Source organism: Amblyomma americanum, chromosome 5 (genome assembly GCF_052857255.1).
Source record: "Amblyomma americanum isolate KBUSLIRL-KWMA chromosome 5, ASM5285725v1, whole genome shotgun sequence".
In the NCBI taxonomy this organism is placed as follows: Eukaryota; Metazoa; Arthropoda; class Arachnida; order Ixodida; family Ixodidae; genus Amblyomma; species Amblyomma americanum.
This window is the reverse complement of record NC_135501.1, coordinates 154,317,133-154,337,408: the sequence shown is the minus strand read 5'-3', so window position 1 is coordinate 154,337,408 and position 20,276 is coordinate 154,317,133. Positions and strand designations below refer to the sequence as shown.

The following is a 20,276-nucleotide window of genomic DNA, read 5'->3' as shown; positions in this document are numbered from 1 at the left end:
TCTGTAGTCAGTCATCATAAACGATTAATCCTTATGCATCCTTATGCAGTTATAAGTTGCAATATAATCAATACCAAGATTTAAAGAAAACGCTTAAATGTGGAGAAATGCTCACATCGCCACACCCGCTTTGTGTTGCGCGTAAGGTCCGTAGGTGCGAATTTCGGCGGGACATAAAACTTTTAAGGCTAATTTTATTTTCGGGAGTTTTCAACTGGTGTGGACGGACACATGAAAAATTTGCGCGCAGATCAAGATGAGTATGAAGCGTATTTCCATTCCCTCAATGGTGGGGTAGAGCCATTTCTAGTTTTTATCTCCAGGCTGGTCTCAGAGCTCTTTAACCTGCGATTAAAACGTATTATAAGTGAGGTGATATATATGAGTTTGTTTTCTTGAACGCGTTGTGTTTTTTATGTTTTCTCAGAATATGCGAAATCTGTTATCGGTTTTATGGGTTAACTACTGATATATTGTAGTGGCTCAAATGGTTTTTTAGAACGAGAGCTTTACTACTCGGGGTACATCTTCCGATGTCGATGTATAATGCCTCACAAGGACAAACCTAAAATAATAAATACGTTTCCCTCGTTTAGCCGGGTCTGAAACTGTTCAAAACCGCCCGGACCCCACCCTGTGGTCGCGTACGCTACCGAGCGCACGCCGACCACGGCGTGCCTTGCTCTGAGGGAACAAAGCAACGACACTCTGGTTGACACAAATAGGCATTTATTGCTACAACAGTATCGTCAGCTAGCAACAAAATAGGCTAAGGAATCGAGATCGTCCGACTCAACAGCCATGTTACAAGCGAACGTTCGCCCACACTAGGGCAAGGAGAAACTTCGAAGCCGGACGGGTCGACGAGATGCGTGAGAACGTTGTCGCGGCCACTTTCTCGTCCCGCTGGCGAAGACCGGAGCGCGCGTCGTACAGTCCGTACGCGCCGACCTTCCCCATCCAAAAAGGATGCGCTCTTTATCGCGCGTGCAGCAATCACGCGGTCTGTGGCGCTCGTGTCGCTTCTACGCCGCGCCCTTTCTTGTAAACAAGTTAAGGTTACTAACAAGGAAGGTACGTCGCAGGAAAGCAAAGCAAAAGGGATGTCATGAGGAAAAGTCCTCACAATCTATACTCCGTTTTATACATAGTAGACAACGCTGCCAAAGCTAGTGCGCTAGTTCGCGCAGGCAAAGTGCGCGCCCCAAAAGTAGTTCGCTATGCAACCACACTGAGCATAGACATATTTCGTTGCAGCAAATCTCAAGCATCGTGCATGGCAACCTTCTGAACTTCATTTCACTTCTTGTCTCACTTTCCCCCTGTCCTCATCGAGACCGAGAATTAAGCGTGACATGTGACAGTACGATACTCGGCTGGTAGATCGAATCACTCTTACTGCATCCGCGCCTTAAAAGTAATCCACACTCGGTGACAGTAATAGTCGCAAGGCCCAACACTGAGCGCCTCACAGTTTTAACCGTGATTTTCAGTGCTACCACTTTCTTTTATACTGCTCTTTTCTTTCGTCCCAACACTCACCGAGGCATCGAGAAGAACCAATTACCTATACGTGGCGGAGAAATATGGTTTCGCAGACGCACTGCATGCGCAGACTCTACATTGTTGCTTGCTATGTATGAAACCGAGTATATGGCTGTGTAACCGGCATATAAAAATGTATGTTGACGCACAGCGCAAGTGTAACAACAGCTCTAGAGAGTATATACATGGCTAATTTTATGCCTTATTAGGAGGCTTTGAAAAAACAAATTACCGTATACTCTGCACCCGTAGACAGTCCGCAGATGGTGGTGGTGAAAATTTTCGTTAGCAAGTTTACAAGCGAAGCATTGACGTGGAGGCCAAAATTTCTATTTCTAAGCGAGTATATTTCTCGCACTACCCTCCTGAACTTACTCTAACTATATGTGCCTGCAATTGTTCTTATGCGTAAAGAAAATTTCCTCAGCATGCACAGCAAAAATGGAATCATTAGTATGAAAAAATATTTCCAGAAAAATATGAAAAACAAAATAAATGCTTAGTTCAGAAGAATGCCCACATTCTATGAGACCTCTGAGCAAAGTTGATTGTTGATGCTGAAATAGGTAGTTGAAAAAGTTTCCTAAAGGCAATTAACAATTAATATATATATATTTTGTAGTTATATCTATACACTACGAAGATTTTTGTTGAAACTGAATTGACAGCATGTTGAAATGTATTATAAGTGAGGTGAGATAGATGAGCTTGTTTTCTTCAATGCGTTGTGCTTTTTATGTTTTGAGAGAATATGCGAAATCTGTTATCGGTTTTATGGGTTAACCACTAATATATTGCAGCGGTTCAAATGTTTTTTAGAAGGAGGGCTGTGCTACTCGGGGTATAACTTCCGATATCGACATATAATGCCTCACATGGTCAAACCGAACTTAACTGCCTAGTGGCATGGCCCAAGCTATGGTAGTATGACCACGTGATCATATGACTATGACCATTGGGTGCTTGACCTTGACCATTCACCTTAACATTTGATTTGAGGCAGACAGTGGAGATCATGCTTAACAGAGATTTGGCTCGTATGACAAGTTGAAGCCACGTTGATCCCTATCTATTTTTTTGCGGTTGCTTGTTCAGAATAATTTTTATCCGCTGAGAAAAATTTATGGACACCGCCACTGTTCGCACTCCAAGAGATCCCACTGCAGTCTGCGGTCTAGGGGAGCTCCTACTGTTCAACCTTTTAGATATCTGTACGTGTTGTAGCAATAAAATATTTCCGATTTTGGTTCTGACCGGTTTATATTCCTATAATTGTGTTAGTAATAAAATCAAAAGTTCCGAGTTTCCTTTCTCGTCGACTAGAAGCTCTCTGTCGCCAGTTCCATTGAAACAAAAAGTTTCACATTTCGTTCGGTCCGATTGGGGCTGCTGGTATTGTGGCACGTGCGATATGCTTGAAGCTCTGTAAGATACGGTATTGAAATTCAAAGCACATTTCAAAGAAATAACATTTTATCAGGCAAAAACAGAGGCACTAACCAGAGGGGAAGAAAGACTGCCAATCAAATGCTTCCTTTTTTTTTCTTGCTAAACACTTCTGTGCCTAACACGCCGTTTCTAACGTATAGTAGCGTGTGAGCTGTTTTACATAGTGGCCGATATATGCTTCTCCGTCATGCCTGCCACTGCTTGCAGGAAGATGCTAGCTTTTTGTTGTCTGCCATAGCTGAAAAAAAAGCCAAGCATGAAACAAACTTTCAGTGGTTATCTTCCTCCTTGAAGTTCGCTGACACGATCTTATATTTTTACAACATAGTGAGCCTCTCAAGAAGAGGTAATAAAGTTATGAGCAATCGCTTTAGTGCTCTGTTGACGAGAGTTTAAGTTGTCCGGGCATTGAGAGGTCAAGACAAGCAAGTTCAAGCTATATACGCAGCACTGATTTTCCTGCTGCCAGTTGCATTCTTTAACAGATTCATTCTCATAAATCATACTAGAGAAAAATCTGTCGCTACAATTGTGTCTACCTGAACTGATGAGATTAATCAATGCTGTTTCGAATTGGTACGAACCGCAATTCTTTCATGTGAAGACTTTGCTTGAAGACAAGGGGAATAAACCCACAAAGAATGACATCTTACAATGCGACCCTCATTTCTATTCACACATAAAACATAAGCACTTGTCTTTTTCGAGAGTTTATTTCTTCCACATGCCACTGACAGTCATCCTGAAAACCTGACTTTAAAACAAGTCGGGACTATTGTCGAGGGCAGGCATACTCATACGGTCTCGTTGAAGGATTTTATCACGAGCAGGGAGGCAGTGACAGGAAGCAGGTTCCTTTTTGCTGCAATTGCCTTTTGGTCTAGAACTCAAGTCAGAAAATCCATGGTGCCCAGATTCCATTGTTGTTCTCAGGAAAGCCCCTTGGGTCCTGAGCAGTCATAGGCTGAGGTGCAGCCGTCTTGTTGTAACAGTTGAGTCTTTGCAGCATGAAAGACAGAAGCTGCGAAAAATGAATCATGTGTTAAGTAAGAGCTCGAGCTTCTGTAGTCTACACCTATAGTAACTAGAGAGACTACTCATTCCTTTTTGCGTAACCACAGAATAAATCAGTAACGCTAGCGTTGATATTTTTGTGAGCGACTTAGCCATTTGTATTGCACACACCGAGAAAATATTGATTTCAATGAAATATCATCTGCAGAATGCACAGACGAATTTTTACATGGGGCATATTTTTCTTAGAATTTGTACGAGATATCCTATGAACTTACAATTACTGCTTGCAGCGTATTCACCTCACTTCAGGTTCTGTACGCAAGAAGTAGGAAGGAAGGCACTCGATGGACAGAGAAGAACAAAAAAAGAGAAGAGAAAAGTTTACTCGCTCATTGTGCTTTCAAACACATTTTTGTTTCTTTGTTCAGCTAGAAGCGAATGTGGATGAAACTTCGCTTGTAACCACTGAGTAACTTACTGCATTGCCCTTCTGCGCAAATCGGGAGACAAAAGGGAGTCTGATTCAGGACCTCAAGAGGTAAAGCGATGGTGCGTCTAAAATTTAGCATGACGAAAATGAATGCACATCAGTCTGGGAAGAGAGCTAACGTTCACACTGGACAACGAAGCATTGAAACAGATAAGGAAATAGTGTTATTTTGGGGCAGGTTGGATATATATACTGTATTTTTGACGAGAGTGATGGACGTAGTGGATTAAGAATCACGTCGAGTGCATGTGATGCGCACGCTCAAGTGATGTAGAGAGGCTCACCAGTACCCCTCATGAGGAAAGGGCATAAAAGTATTATTTTGTAATTGATAAACCGTGGGAGAGATACTTCGATCGAAACAAAACTACACCGAATAAATAAACTGAGGGCGCAGCAGCGCCTGCGGTAGTAAAATGGCAGTGCTAACATTAGGAGACGGGAAAAGAGAAGTCTTAATGAGGGATCAAACGCGAGCTTTTTGTGCCCTGCCTGAAATCAAGAGTAAATGGACGTGGGCGCAACTTGTAAGTTGAGGTGAAATTAACTGGTTGACATTAACACTAAGACTGGGGATTCTAAGTGAATATAAACGTAGCAGGGTGAGGGAGGGAGTCAGCCCGCAGGTGAGATAAGAAAGTTTGGGGAGATAAGGTGGCCACAGCTCCTTCAGGAGCGGTCGTTTGAAGGTAAAGAGAGAGGCCTTTGCTCTTCAGTGGACGTATTCAGGCTGCTAATGTTGATTGTAGCCTAAATGGTGATTGCAGCAGTCCGCTATTGTCGCTGGCAAAGAAAGATATGACATTTTTAGACTCGGGCAGTATGCCAACCGGTGAAACGTGTTGCATTGGCTTTTTAAGGTTGTTGTTGACAAATTATCTTGTATAATCTGACGTATCATTTTTCTTCATGCATAAATTTTGTGTGCACTAAATAAAGCCTTAGTGGAAGTTAGGGCTTGTTTTTGTCCCCTGAGTTCTTGCTGCGCTATGGAATATAACGCATACCCACTAGCCCGAACCATCCCCTGGTTAAAGATGATAACTTGTTTAGTATTCTTTTCAAACCTTTTTCATACCTTTACAGAGCTACCCACCCTTCTTTGACTTAGATTTCACAATGTAACTTTCTTTAGCAATCACCAGCAAACCGTGGCCAATCTCCTCATCGTACATGTGAGTGATTTTATAACAGAAGGAAGACGTGCATTAAGTTAAGCAAACTGTTAGCATTGAAGCAAGTTTTTTCCTGCTCTTTCCAATACAAACAACTGTTTCTGCCGTCGACAAACCCAGCTTGACATCGAGCTCAGTCAGCCAACTTTTATCCCTAAATCTGTCTCCCTCACCGCGGGGTTCACCGAGGCCAGGTTCCGCTGCTCGCAGGGATCTTGAGCCAAGTCGAACAGGTAGTATTGCTGGTCATAGTCGAAACTCGAAGCGCTTTTGACAGCACAATTCACGTTTGCCTCCTGTCTCTTTTTGCACCAGCCACTGCCGTTGAAGAGATTGGGGTCACCGTAGAATCGGCGAAGCACCGCTGCTGTCCTCGATGTTCGCAGTAGCACGTCCACGTCTTGGCAAGACAGGCTCCCCGCCGGAAGCTGCGCGAACATTTCAATACACTCTTTTAGTGGCAAGTACGTAGTGATCTTGCTTGCGCAGCACTGTCTACGTCGCATGCGCTGTTAGTTGTGAGTTTGACAGCGTCTTTCAAGAAAATGTACACACTGTGGTTCCGTCTAGTTAAAAGTGTAGAGTGATAGAGTGCTGAGCTCAAGAAACATTTTTTGATGGATTTTCAAAGTATGCTTTATAGGTCTTGGTTTTTTTAATCAATAATCACAATACATAACAGATGAAATTGTACAAACAGGCACAAACCTTAGCAATTGCTTCGCTGAGTGTCGTTTCTGTGACGACAACTTACACGTCATAAGTAAGGCTTGACTGCTTGACAATTGCAAATTGACGAAAAAAAAGGTTCAGTCACTTATAACTTTAGGTACGGCTGTGACCGTGCTAATCAAAGAGAGTGCGACCATTTAGAGGCACAAGTCGAAAATGCAGCAGGCATACCGTATTTGGCTTCATATCCGCGATCAGCGAGCCGCCATGCTAGCAGCGCGACCTGTAACCTACGCGTAAAGAGCACCCGCTATAATCTATAACGAGCACGCGGGTTCTCTGGGCGCGACTGGTACCCGTAAACTCAGTGCTTACGTATTCTTACTAGGTCCGCTCAACAGAAAGTAGAGAGCTCTGGCCCAGGGTTTGCAGTCTAGTGCTACCGCTTACCGCAGAAAGATGGTAGCCACTGCGCAAGCGCAAGAAGCCCCGAGACGGCAGGTTGGCCGAAGCATGCCCACGAATGGCACTTCCCAGATATTTGCGCCGTGCCGTCGCCGTTCGCGGTGTGTGGTAAGTGGAAGCCTTTAAGTTATACGCTCTGCCAAAGCCCTCCAGTGCCTTGTCAAAGCGCACGTTAACGGCAAAGAGGCTGTTGACTGCTTGGCAGTTTGGGAACGCGAAAGTCGTAATGTACGAGTGAGAGGACAGAACATGCCGCATGTTTGAAAACTGTCCTCCCCAGGTGCCAGCCGGGCCATCGAAGCTTCGGTCTGACGAAATGAACGATCAGCAAAAAGTTGTCCGCCTTCTTTGAACGCATCGGAATAGCCAGCCCGTGTTTTCCACTCTTTAAATAACTTTTCACCATGAAGGAACCTGGCTCACAAAAAAGTAGGGTTCGTCGCCCCTGTTACAGAGTGCTGTGGATGGTGTCTGCATGAGCTGAAGAGCTTACGTCCAACTACACAGTTTTTCATGCGGCCCATTCTAAAGGAATCGGTCGCGAGGGGCTGCAATCATCGGCTGCGAAAAGACACCTGGTCTCCAAAATTCACTACGGTCTGTGACGTAACCTTACGTTGCAAATCTAAGTTTTAAAACAGCTTTCAACTGAAGGCTGCATTAGACTCGTCCTCTGACGTAACAGAATAATAATCAACACAAAACCGTTTTCTACTCCAGCCTTTCACATTTTTCTTCCATTCGAAGTTCTCGAGAACCATACCATATTGGTTTGCTTTATGGCGTTTAACGTCCAAAAGCGGCTCAGACTATGAGGGACGCCGTTTTTGAATGGCTCCAGATAATTTGTAACATCAGGGATTCTTCAACGTGCACTGAGTCACACAGCACATTGGCCTCTAGAATTTCACTTTCATCGAAATGACGCCGCCAGGGGCGGGATCAAACCTGCGTTTTTCGGGTCAGCATATGACCACCATAATAACTGAGGCACCGCGGAGGCGCATACCACTTTTTAGTATCGCCCTTTACGGCCCGCGAGGCCACGAGGTGCAATTGTCAAGCTTCGGTGAGAAGAATGAGATCGAGGAATCGAATCTTGTCTGATTGAGTGAAATGTTTGTTTTCAAATGTCCTCCAGGCGCCGAGTAAAATGTTTGTCAAATGTCTTCTGCGCAGGTTACACTCTGAGCCGCCTTTTTTTGGGAATGCGTGTTTTCATGAGACGTTTGTGAAGACCACCGAACAGTTTGCCAAACCTCGTGTTGTGTAAGCCCCGAATCTCAAGAGGGCCTCAGCTGCACACATGCACATATTGGTGCTGTTAGTTTTCGTGCTCCGATCAAGGTCATTACCAAACGATTACAACAATTGGCCATTCCTTATTGGTGATTTCCATGACCAATGGGAACGCCTCTAAGGATCCATTATTTTGGCCATAAAGAGGCAGCTCGGGAATCAGAAGCTGTTCTTGACGGGGGCGGCCTGTCTTGAATCGTGCTTGCTTAAAAATGTCAGCATAAACATGCGCTTCCTTTGCGACTCAGGGAACCCTATGTGAGTGCGACAGCGTCACTTTTTTTGAAGAAAGACCCGCCATCGCATGAAGAACTATGCAAGGAACAGGGAATAACGTCAAGAAGAACGCAAACAAACAAGTGTTCAAGTCCAAAAACACTTCACGCATTATACCTAGAAGACTATGAGCCGCACTGTGGCATAGAAGCGTACCTGTACATAATTGGTATGCAGCAGCTGAAACAGCACAGCAATAAAAAGAATAAAGAGCTGATGATTGAGCACTGGGAGAAAATGCTGTCTGGCTCCAACCCGAAAGTTCAGTAGGAGCTGACCGAAAGAGAAAGAGCGGCTGCAAGGTCGAATGGACTCCCGGAATACAGAGACCAACCACCAATATTAGTTACATTTAAATTATTTTTGCAATAATTATTATCGGAGGTGTAAAATTATAAATGACCAACGGCGAAAAAATTGTGCCTCGCGTTCAAAAGCGGCCAGTGTGTAAATGGAGCAGTACCCAGTCGAACCGAAGTTAGGAGGGAATGAAGTTTAAAATAAATTAAATCAATGGTTAAACAAATTTTGTACATTGACTGACTGTCAAGGCGATTAGATTAGACAAGCAAGACAGTAGCGACTGCAATTTACTTTGGTGCTGCGCAGAAAAGGAACTGGAAAAGCCTGGCAGCAAATGTTGCTTGTGTTTTACTGACACAGGTGCGCCCTTTTGCATTTTTACGCTTGTATGTTTTATGGTTTGGTTTGGCTTATGGGGGTTGAACACCCTAAACGACTCAGGCTCTGAGGGACGCCGTAGTGAAGGGTACCAGAAATTTAGACCACCTGGGGTTCATTAACGTGCACTGACAATGCGCAGTACACGGGCCTCTGGAATTTCGTCTTCTTCGAAATTCAACCGCCGCGGCTGGGATAGAACCCGCGTCTTTCGGGTCAACAGCCGCGCGCCATAACCACTGAGGCACCACGGCGGCTGCTTATATGTTTTATTATTCATGTGGTGTAAAAAAATGAGTAAAGATTTGTAATCATATGAAGAGGCGAAATGTGAGACCAATGAGCTCACATTTTTCTGCCTTTTCGGAACAATTTGCCGCGTTTTCATCCCTCAGGTTTTTCGTATGAAGTGGATGGAAGACACGTAATGAATGCAAGGTCTCTCTGACACTATTACTTTCATTTAGTTCTAGTCTTGTGACCAAAGCATGTATCAAGACTCCTCCCAAGGACAGTCAGCGCATCAATCAATTTCGGTGCAAGAACAATCAGAGTGATACGCATTTCGGCTTATTTAATTATGTGAGTACATTCGGCGCACACGAATGCACCATGTCACTAAACACGTTGGCGGTCTTAACGCCTGCAGTGCAGATACAGTGTCAGATAAATCTCATCGTGCTTGAGACGTGCCGGCTATTGATGTGTGCTAGACAGGTTTCATGGCATCTCATATTTATATAGGGCCTTCTAGTCAAGGAAAATCATTTTTTTAGATCTATAGACTCCGAGCTTGTAGATGGCTGTGCTGACATGCGATCGTTTTGTTGCTGAGGCGAAACCGGTTCAGATTTTCTCGTGGTATTGCTAGTAGCTGAAACATCCCGCAGTGACCATCAGCTTTCCTTCTACCTCATTAGTTTGAACATATCACTGTTAGAACAGCATACCCAATAAATAATTTACAGTAAAACTCTAAGAGCAACGTCTGAATGTGCCAGTGAACTACTTGAGGAATGGAGCGAACGCCGTCGTTGGCGCGCTGATCTCTTAGCGTAGTGCGTGGCGCCGCCGCAGCGTGGTGTCGATTTCTTAAGAATCGCCAATAGGCATGTTATGCAAGTCTGACTATAAAAGGATCAACCTTACAGGATGATTTTGCAACTACGAATATATCCTAAATACATAGACCAAAAGGACCTTGAAGCGCCGACTCTCTTCTTCGGGGTAGCCTCCCACCACCAACTTGAAGTTCCCGTACCGAAGAGCAGCGGTTCCTGATGTAAAGACTAGATCGTTGAGCAGTTCAAATCGCACAGACGGCGCGCCCGTGGACACTGTTTGCCAGATGTTCTTGCCATCCAAGGGCCCAAGAGATGCCACGTTGCCTCCTGGAAGAAGGAGCATAACAAAGACACACCATGCCAAAAAAATTCTGAGGGCACTTCAGCCGGCTTACGTAGAGGAATGCGAAAGCATAGAGCTTCCAAGAACGCATGTTTTTCCCCCTAGTCTAACGCCAGTCTAGGACAGTCTAACGCTCCGGAGTTCCATCTGCAAGCCTGCGAGAGGGGATACGCAGAACATTTAAACTTACACAGGGGGATCAGAATCAAATATCCACCACCACACAAAGCTCTGACAAAGGAGGAGGCCACCATCTGGCGTAGACTACAGACAAACACCTTCTCCAACCTACACATACTCAACAAAATGTTCCCATCACAATAAAGGGCCACCTGCCCGTGGTGCGGAGCCACACCCACACTTTATCACATTACTTGGGAGTGCGAACACAACAAAGCATTCCACAAACACGAACACCCGAGAGCGGAGCAATGGGAGAGCCGTCTCACCAGCAGCGAGCTCACGGCCCAACGGGCCTTAGGGAGGCACGCGGGCGATGCAGCACGGCTCAGTGGAGCCCTGGAATAGGGGCCCACCCGTGCTGAAGAGAAGACTCCGATCGCCAGCGCCAAGAACGAAGACGACGGTGCTTTCGAATCCGCGAATCTCTTGAATGGATCAATAAAAGTTGTCACTCACTCACTCCCCCTCGTCAGTACGCGAACTGTTTACTTCTTTTTCTTTTTCATTATTTTTATTTGGTATTTTTACTTTCCTCACTTTTGCATTTATGTTTATTTTATTTCGGTTTACATTTATTTTTCTTTGTTTTAATTTTACTTTATTTTACTTCTCACGTCCAGGTGCTGTCTACGTTCGTTGCTACTGTACCTTCGAGGTGTGATTAATTAACTAATTACTATTCATCTACCAAATCTTTCCCACGGGAGATCTCGTCACGCACTATATAACACGAACATTTGCACATTTATCCTCACAGAACGACGTAATCGTGTTGGTAAAGTTATTGAGACACAAAACACGGGACATGAACACGGGGATACTGTGACGTCAATGCAGTTTTTGCTTTTAATTATTTAACTAATTACAATTCTGTTGACGACAACAGCGCGGTCGCAACACGGACAAGGAAGATTGACGAAAGCACATGCGCTCACTGACAACATCGTTTATTCCCTTGTACTGGCTTTATATAGGCACAGATCCTTTCACAACACAGGAAACAAAAACTCACGTTTCCTTGGCACAATCATCTCGTTGACCCGTAACCTTCCCTCCAGTGATTGGCATGCTCATGGGTGCTGAGAAATATCAGCTCTTTTTTGCTCAGGTGTAAAGATGGCTTTCTGAAACATTTATTAGAGAATCTTGATATTGCCTGAGCTTCTACTTTCACCCATGTGGTGGTGTCATGGCATTTCCGCAGAACGGCCGTTTTTTCAAAGGAAAGTGTAAAGTAGTGTGTCAGCAAGCCATCCGTACACCTGATTAAAATAATGTGGTTTCAATCTACGGTGGGAAGCGCGTTGGACAGAGAAGCTGTAAAACGACTCCCATTTATCCATTGCGACGTCACTTGAAAATTCACAAACGGGGCTCTACAAGGAGTCAAACCAGAGACAAGTGAAATCTATTTAAGTTATATGCTGTATGCCTGATTTCAAAGGAGGTATGCTGTTTTTAGCCTGGCGTTTTTTTGCTTACGACAACGACACGAAAACGAAACCGTCATCTTTACCGCGAAACAGACGCGGAGAAAAGGAACGTGCTTCGCACTGTTTGCAGGCCCCCTTATCATACATTATGTGGCTTGCCCTTCACACGAGGGCTTCGATTGACGTCAACTCATTTCGAAGCACCTGCAAACATAATGTTTACCGGGGCGCGTAATTGTAGTTGTCGGCACCGCGCGTAGGAAATATTCTTTCCCTACGGAGACAAAAAAGAGCCGAAGAGCTGGAACGCATAAACGGCGAAAAACCAAAGGAAGATGTCCCCAACGTAGATGCGGCAGGAGATAGAAATACAAAATACAGGACAGCCATGGTGGTGGACGGCCGGGGCAACCCAATCGCAGCCACCACCATAAGGCGGGAAAATATAGAAACAGCAGAGGAAGTTGCGATCGCACTGGCTTGCGTCGGACCAAATGCCGAATATATTATAAGCGACAGTAAAACTACGATCCAAAATTTTGAAGAGGAAGGGTGTCTCCTGTCACACCTAAAATTTTCAGACAAACACAAATTGACAGGCCAATAAACATACTCTGGACCCCCGCGCACGAAACTGTGTGTGGCAACGAGGCTGCTCATGAGCTAGTTCGAGATCTCTACCACCAGAAGCACAAGAAGGGCCCCACTTCGAGAACCAGGGAAGAGAAGGGCGACAATATCATATCAAAAAGTCATCATCATCATCAGCCTTACTACACCCACTGCAGGGCAAAGGCCTCTCCCAAGTCTCTCCAATTAACCCTATCCTTTGCCAGCTGCATCCACCCTTTGCCTGCAAGCTCCTTAATCTCATCCGCCCACCTAACCTTCTGCCGCCCCCTGCTACGCTTACTTTCTCTTGGAATCCACTCCGTTACCCTTAAGGACCAGCGGTTATCTTGCCTTCGCATTACATGCCCTGCCCAAGCCCATTTCTTTCTCTTGATTTCGACTAGGATGTCATTAACCCGTGTTTGTTCCCTCACCCACTCTGCCCGCTTCCGATCTCTTAACGTTACACCTATCATTTTTCTTTCCATGGCTCGCTGCGTTGTCCTTAACCTAAGCTGAACTCTTTTCGTTAGCCTCCACGTTTCTGCCCCGTAGGTGAGTACCGGTAAGATTATGCTGTTGTACACTTTCCTCTTGAGGGAAATTGGTAAACTGCCACTCATGATCTGCGAGAATTTGCCATATGCGCTCCAGCCCATTCTTATCCTTCTAGTTATCTCCCTCTCATGATCTGGATCAGCTGTCACTACCTGCCCTAAGTAGGCGTATTCCGTCACAATTTCTAGGCTCTCGCTGCCAATTGTGAACTGTTGTTCCCTTGCTAAGCTGTTGAACATTACCTTAGTTTTCTGCATGTTAATTTTTAGACCCATCGATCTGCTCGGCCTGTCTAACTCATTGATCATGATTTGCAGTTCACCTCCTGAGTGACTCAGCAAGGCAATGTCATCAGGAAATCTCAGATTATTTAGGTATTCTCCATTTATTCTTATTCCCAACTGTTCCCAATTCAGGCCTCGAAATACCTCCTGTGAACATGCGGTGAACAGCATTGGCGAGATCGTGTCTCCTTGCCTGACGCCCTTCCTTATTGAAATTTTATTGCTGACTTTATGGAGGACTATAGTAGCTGTGCAGTTGCTATATATATCTTCCAGTATTTTGACATAAGGCTCTTCTACCCCCTGATTACGCAATGCCTGTATGACTGCTGAGGTTTCCACTGAGTCGCTGCGCTGCGATGGCGTAGAGCTAGAACATCCGCCTCGCGTGCAAGAGGACCGGGGTTCAAATCCTGGTGCCGCGCAATTCTTCACGGGGTTTAAAAAAAAAAATCCGCGTGTCGATGGAATTGCATAACCAGGCCTGGAGTGCGGCCTGATCTCGGTGACCAGAACCGACAACGCACTCTCTCACCAGTACAGGATTTGGCCACCCTGGTGTAGTACTTGGCCACAACCTTCTATGATCAAACCAATTAACCCTCGGCCCTCAGTCTCCAGTGGCTGCACAGCAACTGACCACGGCGGCGGTCAGACCTGTGACGCAGCGGAGGGTGCTAAGAATCTTTGGCTCCGGACAGGCGGCCATTGGAATCTGAACCTGGCAACGTTTAACGCTAGAACTTTAGCTAGTGAGGCTAGCCTAGCAGTGCTGTTTGAGGAACTAGCGGGAATAAATGGGATGTGATAGGGCTTAGTGAGGTTAGGAGGACAGGTGAGGCGTATACAGTACTAAAGGACGGACACATACTGTGCTATCGCGGGTTAGAGGATAGAAGAGAACTAGGTGTGGGATTCCTCATTAATAAGGATATAGCTTGCAACGTAGAGGAGTTCTGCAGTATTAACGAGAGGGTAGCAGCTATAGTAATTAGGCTGAATAGGAGGTACAAGCTGAAAGTGGTGCAGGCCTACGCACCCACATCCAGCCATGATGACCAGACCGCTGAAAGTTTCTATGAGGACGTAGAATCGGCAATGAATAAAGTAAAATCGCAGTACACTGTACTGATGGGCGACTTAAATGCGAAGGTGGGCAAGAAGCAGGCTGATGACAACGCGGTAGGTGACTATGGGATAGGCTCTAGAAATAGCAGGGGAGAGTTATTAGTCGAATTCGCGGATAGAAATAATTTGCGGATCATGAATACCTTCTTCCGCAAATGAGAAAACAGGAAGTGGACCTGGAATAGCCCCAATGGTGAGATTAAAAATGAAATCGACTTCATACTATGCGCTAAACCTGGCATCATTCAGGATGTGGCCGTCCTCAGAAAGGTGGGTTGTAGCGACCACAGAATGGTAAGGTCTAGAATTAGCTTAGACTTGAAGAGGGAACGGAAGAAGCTAGTGAAGAAGAAGACCATTAACGAGTTTGCCGTAAGAGGGAAAACACAGGAGTTTAGGATAGCGCTGCAAAACAGATATTCGGCTTTAACTGAGGAAGATGATCTTGATGTTCATTCAATGCACGATAATCTGACATCAATAATTACGGAGTGCGCAGTAGAAGTAGGCGGTAGGACAGTTCGAAAAGATAACGGGAAGCTATCTCAGGTGACGAAAGACCTGATTAAGAAGCGCCAAAACATGAGGGCATCTTACCCTACCGATAGAATAGAACTAACGGAGCTATCAAAGTTAATAAATGAGCGCAAGGTAGCCGACATAAGGAAGTTTAATATGGAGAGAATCGAGCATGCTATAAAGAACGGACGTAGCCTAAAAACAGTGAAGAGGAACTAGGCATAGGTAAAAACCAGATGTATGCATTAAGAGACAAGAAGGGCAATGTCATATCAACAAGTAACTCAGCACTACAGGCAACACCGCAGGCAACTTCCTCCGCCCAGTGCGAAGCTTGATATTCAGCAAGCGGTATCGTGGAGACGTCTTTAAACAGGCGTCTACCCGCAGCCAATATGAATTAAACATATTACCCCATAAATCGATGATGACAAATGCAAGAAATGTGGAGTGAGAAGGACCCCCGACATAATTTGGAGTGCACACAATCCCCACGCAGGGCGAATAAAATGGATAGAAGAGACGCCTGGACGGCCTTGCTGCGTGGCCCGGACCATGAGCATTAGATCCTGGCCGTCCGACTGGCTGAAGAGGCCGTCGGGATTGAAGAAATCCAGGCAAGCATCTGACGCGGCGACCCTGTCCGCGTCAATCCCTCCCGGCCCTCACCTCTCCACTGAGAGGGAGAGCCGGAGGGTTGGATGAGGTCGTCTTCTTCTGTTGGAAAATAAATTCTCTCTATCACTCACTTCCCTTACGGTTTGGTTTGGGTGTCCATCGAGATATGTGACAGGCGTCATTTCTTTTCCTTAAAACCAATTTTCATTTTATTTTCCTTGGTTTACGGCGTGGTTCAGGTGTCCACCAAGATACTAATACGTGCCACTGTGGAAGAAGAAGAAAAAGCGCCTGCATCCGTGGAGAAAGATGTTGCTCTCCCGGTCGCGCGCTCTGACCACTTAGGGACCGCTACATTTTTACTGCGTTCAGGTGAATAGCCACCCGATTCTTGGCGGATCGCGCAGTGTGGGTATCTGCCATCTTTTGATAGGCCAACAACAACAACAACAACAACAACAACGACGACGACGACGACGACGACGACAAGAACAAGAACAAGAACAACAACAAAGTTTTACGTCTCGTCTCCGGAGGTTCTCCTTCGAATTGCTCGTAACATTTGGTGGAGCAGTGCTGGGTAACGCTTCCCTACCACCGCACTCCGCACAGCATCACAACGGACGTCAAACCTGTCCACCAGCGACCCAGCTACCGTATCCGCGGAGAGTCGCCCGAATTTGGGCCCCTTCCCCCACCTAAAAGAACAATGCAGCCTCGGTCACCGAGTCCAACTGACATGGCCACTGACACCTGGTCCCCGGCGCCGACCCAGCCTAGCCCGGTGAGTCCAACTGCCATGTCCCTGACCCCCGGCTCCTGGCGCCGATCCTTTGCCACCCACCGCGAACACCGCCATCTTTTCACGGTGACGTTTTCGAAGGCGCTGAGGATTGGCTGGAGACCTTCGAGCGGGTCGCCCGCTACAACGGCGGGAGCGACGAGCGCAAGCTCCACAACGTATATTTTGCCCTGGAAGAATCTGCCCGGACGTGGTTTGAAAACCACGAGACTACCCTTACCCCTGGGAGACGTTTTGCAGAATCTCCTGGCTACATTCCCCAACGCCGACCGCCGGGAGAAGGCTGAAGCTGCTCTGCCCTCCCGAAACCAGCTCACGAATGAAGGTGCGCATTTACATCGAGGACATGGCCCGTCTATTCACGCGTGCGGATCCCAACATGACTGAGGAGAAGAAGCTTCGCCATCTGATGCGAGGGGTTAAGCAGGAGCTCTTCGCAGGCCTCGTACGCAGCTCACCCCGCACTGTAGCGGAATTTCTCACCGAGGCGACCACCACTGAGACGACGCTCCAACAACGGTACATCAACAGAATTGTGCCCGAAACCTTTCGTCGTGCCTAGGCGGCAGCACAGACACATGGCGCGAACTGATTCGGTCAGTTGTCCGGGAGGAACTGCAACGGTTCCGTCTGCCCCAGGTTGCTCCTGGGCCCCTGGCAGCGCTGACAGAAGTCGTCAGGGTAAAGTGCGGCATGTTGCGCAGGCGCCTCCTGTTCCCGAAGTGCCGCCCCAGTTCGATGCCCGACCCACATATGGATACGTTGTACGTCGCTCGGCTGGCTACGGTCCCGCTACTGCGACACCTGCCATGCTGCTCCATGAGCAGCATGGGCACATGTCACGCAACAGCACCTGGCTCCGCTGTTTCCTCGACGTCTGCTGTCAGTAGCACACCTACATATTAGGCAACTACCCCTGCTACAGATCAGCCACGTCCTCAGAAGTCAGATTAGTGGCGTACACCGGACCGTAGGCCTCTGAGCTACCACTGTAGGGAGCCCGGTCATCTCTACCGAGCCTGTCCGTACCGCGAAGTGGGACATCGCGTTTTCCGTCTTGACGTACCTTGTCATCAGAACGGTGAACGACCGTCTGAGATGGCGGAGCATCTCTGGGCGCGCCAGAACCGTGTTTACTCTGGAAAGCGCGAGTCCCGTTCGCCTTCGCCTCTCCGCTATCGTGCGTCCAGCCCCGGCCGCCAGAGTAGTTCCGCTGGCCGTCGCTCGCCCAGTCCTCGTCGGGAAAACTAACACCAGCGACCTCTGCAGGCAAGGCCGCTGACGTCGAGATGTGTCAAGATCCTGCATCGCGGAACCATCGAGCCGACGATACCTGGACAGAGAGAGGCAGCGACAGTACCCGATACGCTGCATCCGATTTTCGGGTGAGAGTTGATGGCACTAAGGTTACCGCGCTGCTCGATACCGGTGTTGGTTATTCCGTTATGGGCGGTGCCTTTGCTGGAGACCTCAAAAAGGTTCTGATACCATGGACGGGGACCCCCATGCGCTCCGCTGGTGGCCACTTAATTTTCCCTGTTGGCAAGTGTACGGCTAGGGTTGGAATTTGTGGTTTTACGTACATTGGTGAATTTGTCGTGTTCTCTGAGTGTTCCAGAGGCATTATTCTGGGGATCAGCTTTCTGCAGGCGAATGGTTCTGTGATTGACTTTACTGACGCACGTGTCACGTTCTCGACCAAACAGGCCGTGGCCGCTTTGACTCCCTAGATCTTTGCAGCAACGCTCTGCGCATTGTCCAGAATAACGTCACGGTGCCGCCGCGGTGCAGTGTCCTGGTGCTCGTGCGGAGCGACCTATTCCACGACTACGAGGGCCTGGCAGATGGCCAAACTCCAGTGCTGCTAGAGCGGGGCCTTGTTGTTTCCCGAGGTCTCGTCCAACTACGTGACAGCCGTACCAACGTCCTCCTGAGCAACTTTTCCAACGAATATCAGCACCTCCACACAGGCACGGCTATTGCCTTCCTTCACGACGTTGCTGAGATCCCAGGTTTGTGCACCATGGGAGGACCCACTCCAGAGAATGCTGGCCCACACCACGCTCTTCAGTCAGTCCAAATAAATCCGGCCTTGCCATATATTCAGAAGGATCTTCGGCCAGACCTCTTGGCAGACTGCGTATTTTTTCGCTACGTGTTCGAAGGTCGGCCGCACTCCACTCGCCAAGCACCGCATCATCACTGATGCGATTACGCGACCCGTCTGCCAGCGCCCCTACCGTGTTTCGCCGATGGAGCGAGAAGCCATTCAAAATCAAGCTGCCGAAATGCTTGCGGACGATGTCATTCAGCCGTCCATCAGCCCATGGGCATCGCCTGTTGTTCTTGTCGAAAAATGGACAACACTCTGCGTTTCTATGTAGACTATTGATAACTTAATAGCGTGACCAAAAAAGACGTTTACCCACTGCCCAGGATAGACGACGCGCTCGACCGATTGCGGGACGCCCGATACTTCTCGTCCTTTGATCTTATATGTGGGTACTGGCAGATCGAAGTGGACGAAAGAGACCGAGAGAAGACAGCTTTCGTGACGCCCGACGGCCTCTATGAGTTTAAGGTGCTCACATTTGGTCTGTGCTCAGCACCGGCCACGTTCCAAAGCATGATGGACACCGTTCTATCCGGCTTGAAGTGGCAGACCTGCCTGGTGTACCTGGACGATGTCGTTATATTTTCGACTAAGTTTGATCTACACTTGGAGCGATTGCGCATTGTGCTACAAGCACTCAAATCCGCACAACTCACCATCAAAGCCGAGAAATGCAATTTTGGCGTTGAAGAACTTCGCTTTCTTGGTCACGCTGTGAGCGCAGAAGGTGTTCGCCCGGACCCTGACAAGGCCGCTGCCGTCTCAGGTTTTCCACGCCCAAGTGACAAGAAGGCCGTTCGCCGGTTTTTGGGTCTGTGCTCGTATTATCGGCGCTTTGTTAAAGATTTCTCGCGAATCGGCGAACCGTTAAACTCAGTGGCTCGAGACGACACGCCCTTCGTGTGGGGAAGCGACCAAGAGGCTGCATTTGCCGAGCTTCGCAACCGTCTACAACGTACTCCGATACTCGCCCATTTCAATGAACCCGCTGACAAGGACATCCACACTGATGCCAGCAATGTCGGCCTTGGTGCGGTACTGATCCAGTGGCAAGACGGTGCAGAACGGGTCATCAGTTATGCCAGCCGAACACTTACGCGCGCCGTGACCAATTATTCTACGACGGAGAAAGAGTGCCTTGTAGTGATATGGGCCATCAGCAAGTTCCGGCCGTACCTCTACGGGCGACTCTTCCGTGTGGTAAGCGACCACCACTCCTTATGCTGGCTGGCAAGTCTCAAAGACCCCTCACGACGCTTGGTTAGATGGAGCTTACGCTTGAAAGAATACGACTTACCAGTATTCTACAACTCGGGCCGTAAGCATCAGGATGCGGATTGTTTGTCGCGTGCGCCTGTCACAATCGGTCCCGAAGAATTCGTCGATGATTTTCTTTTCCTGGGCGCTATTAGTACCACCCAAATGGCACAGCTTCAGCGGGCGGACTTGGAGTTCGCGCCGCTCATCGATTACCTTGAAAGCGTCGACGCTCGCATCCCGCATGTTTTTCGCCGCGGGCTCCACACCTTCACTCTGCAATCTGGTGTTCT

The 20,276-nt window shown here is 47.5% G+C and overlaps 1 protein-coding gene across 1 annotated transcript in view; it reads right to left on the bottom strand.

Moving 5' to 3' along the window:
- Window positions 1-3,514: 3,514 nt before the first annotated feature.
- LOC144135190 (arylsulfatase B-like) overlaps window positions 3,515-20,276 on the bottom strand; it is an 83,057-nt gene continuing 66,295 nt past the window's right edge. The window contains exons 9-11 of the mRNA XM_077667932.1: window positions 10,270-10,460; window positions 5,850-6,104; window positions 3,515-4,015 (exon numbers count right to left, since the gene is read on the bottom strand). Coding sequence (XP_077524058.1) covers window positions 3,887-4,015; window positions 5,850-6,104; window positions 10,270-10,460 — 575 coding nt within the window. The 3' untranslated portion in view covers window positions 3,515-3,886. The remainder of the gene's footprint in view (window positions 4,016-5,849; window positions 6,105-10,269; window positions 10,461-20,276) is intronic.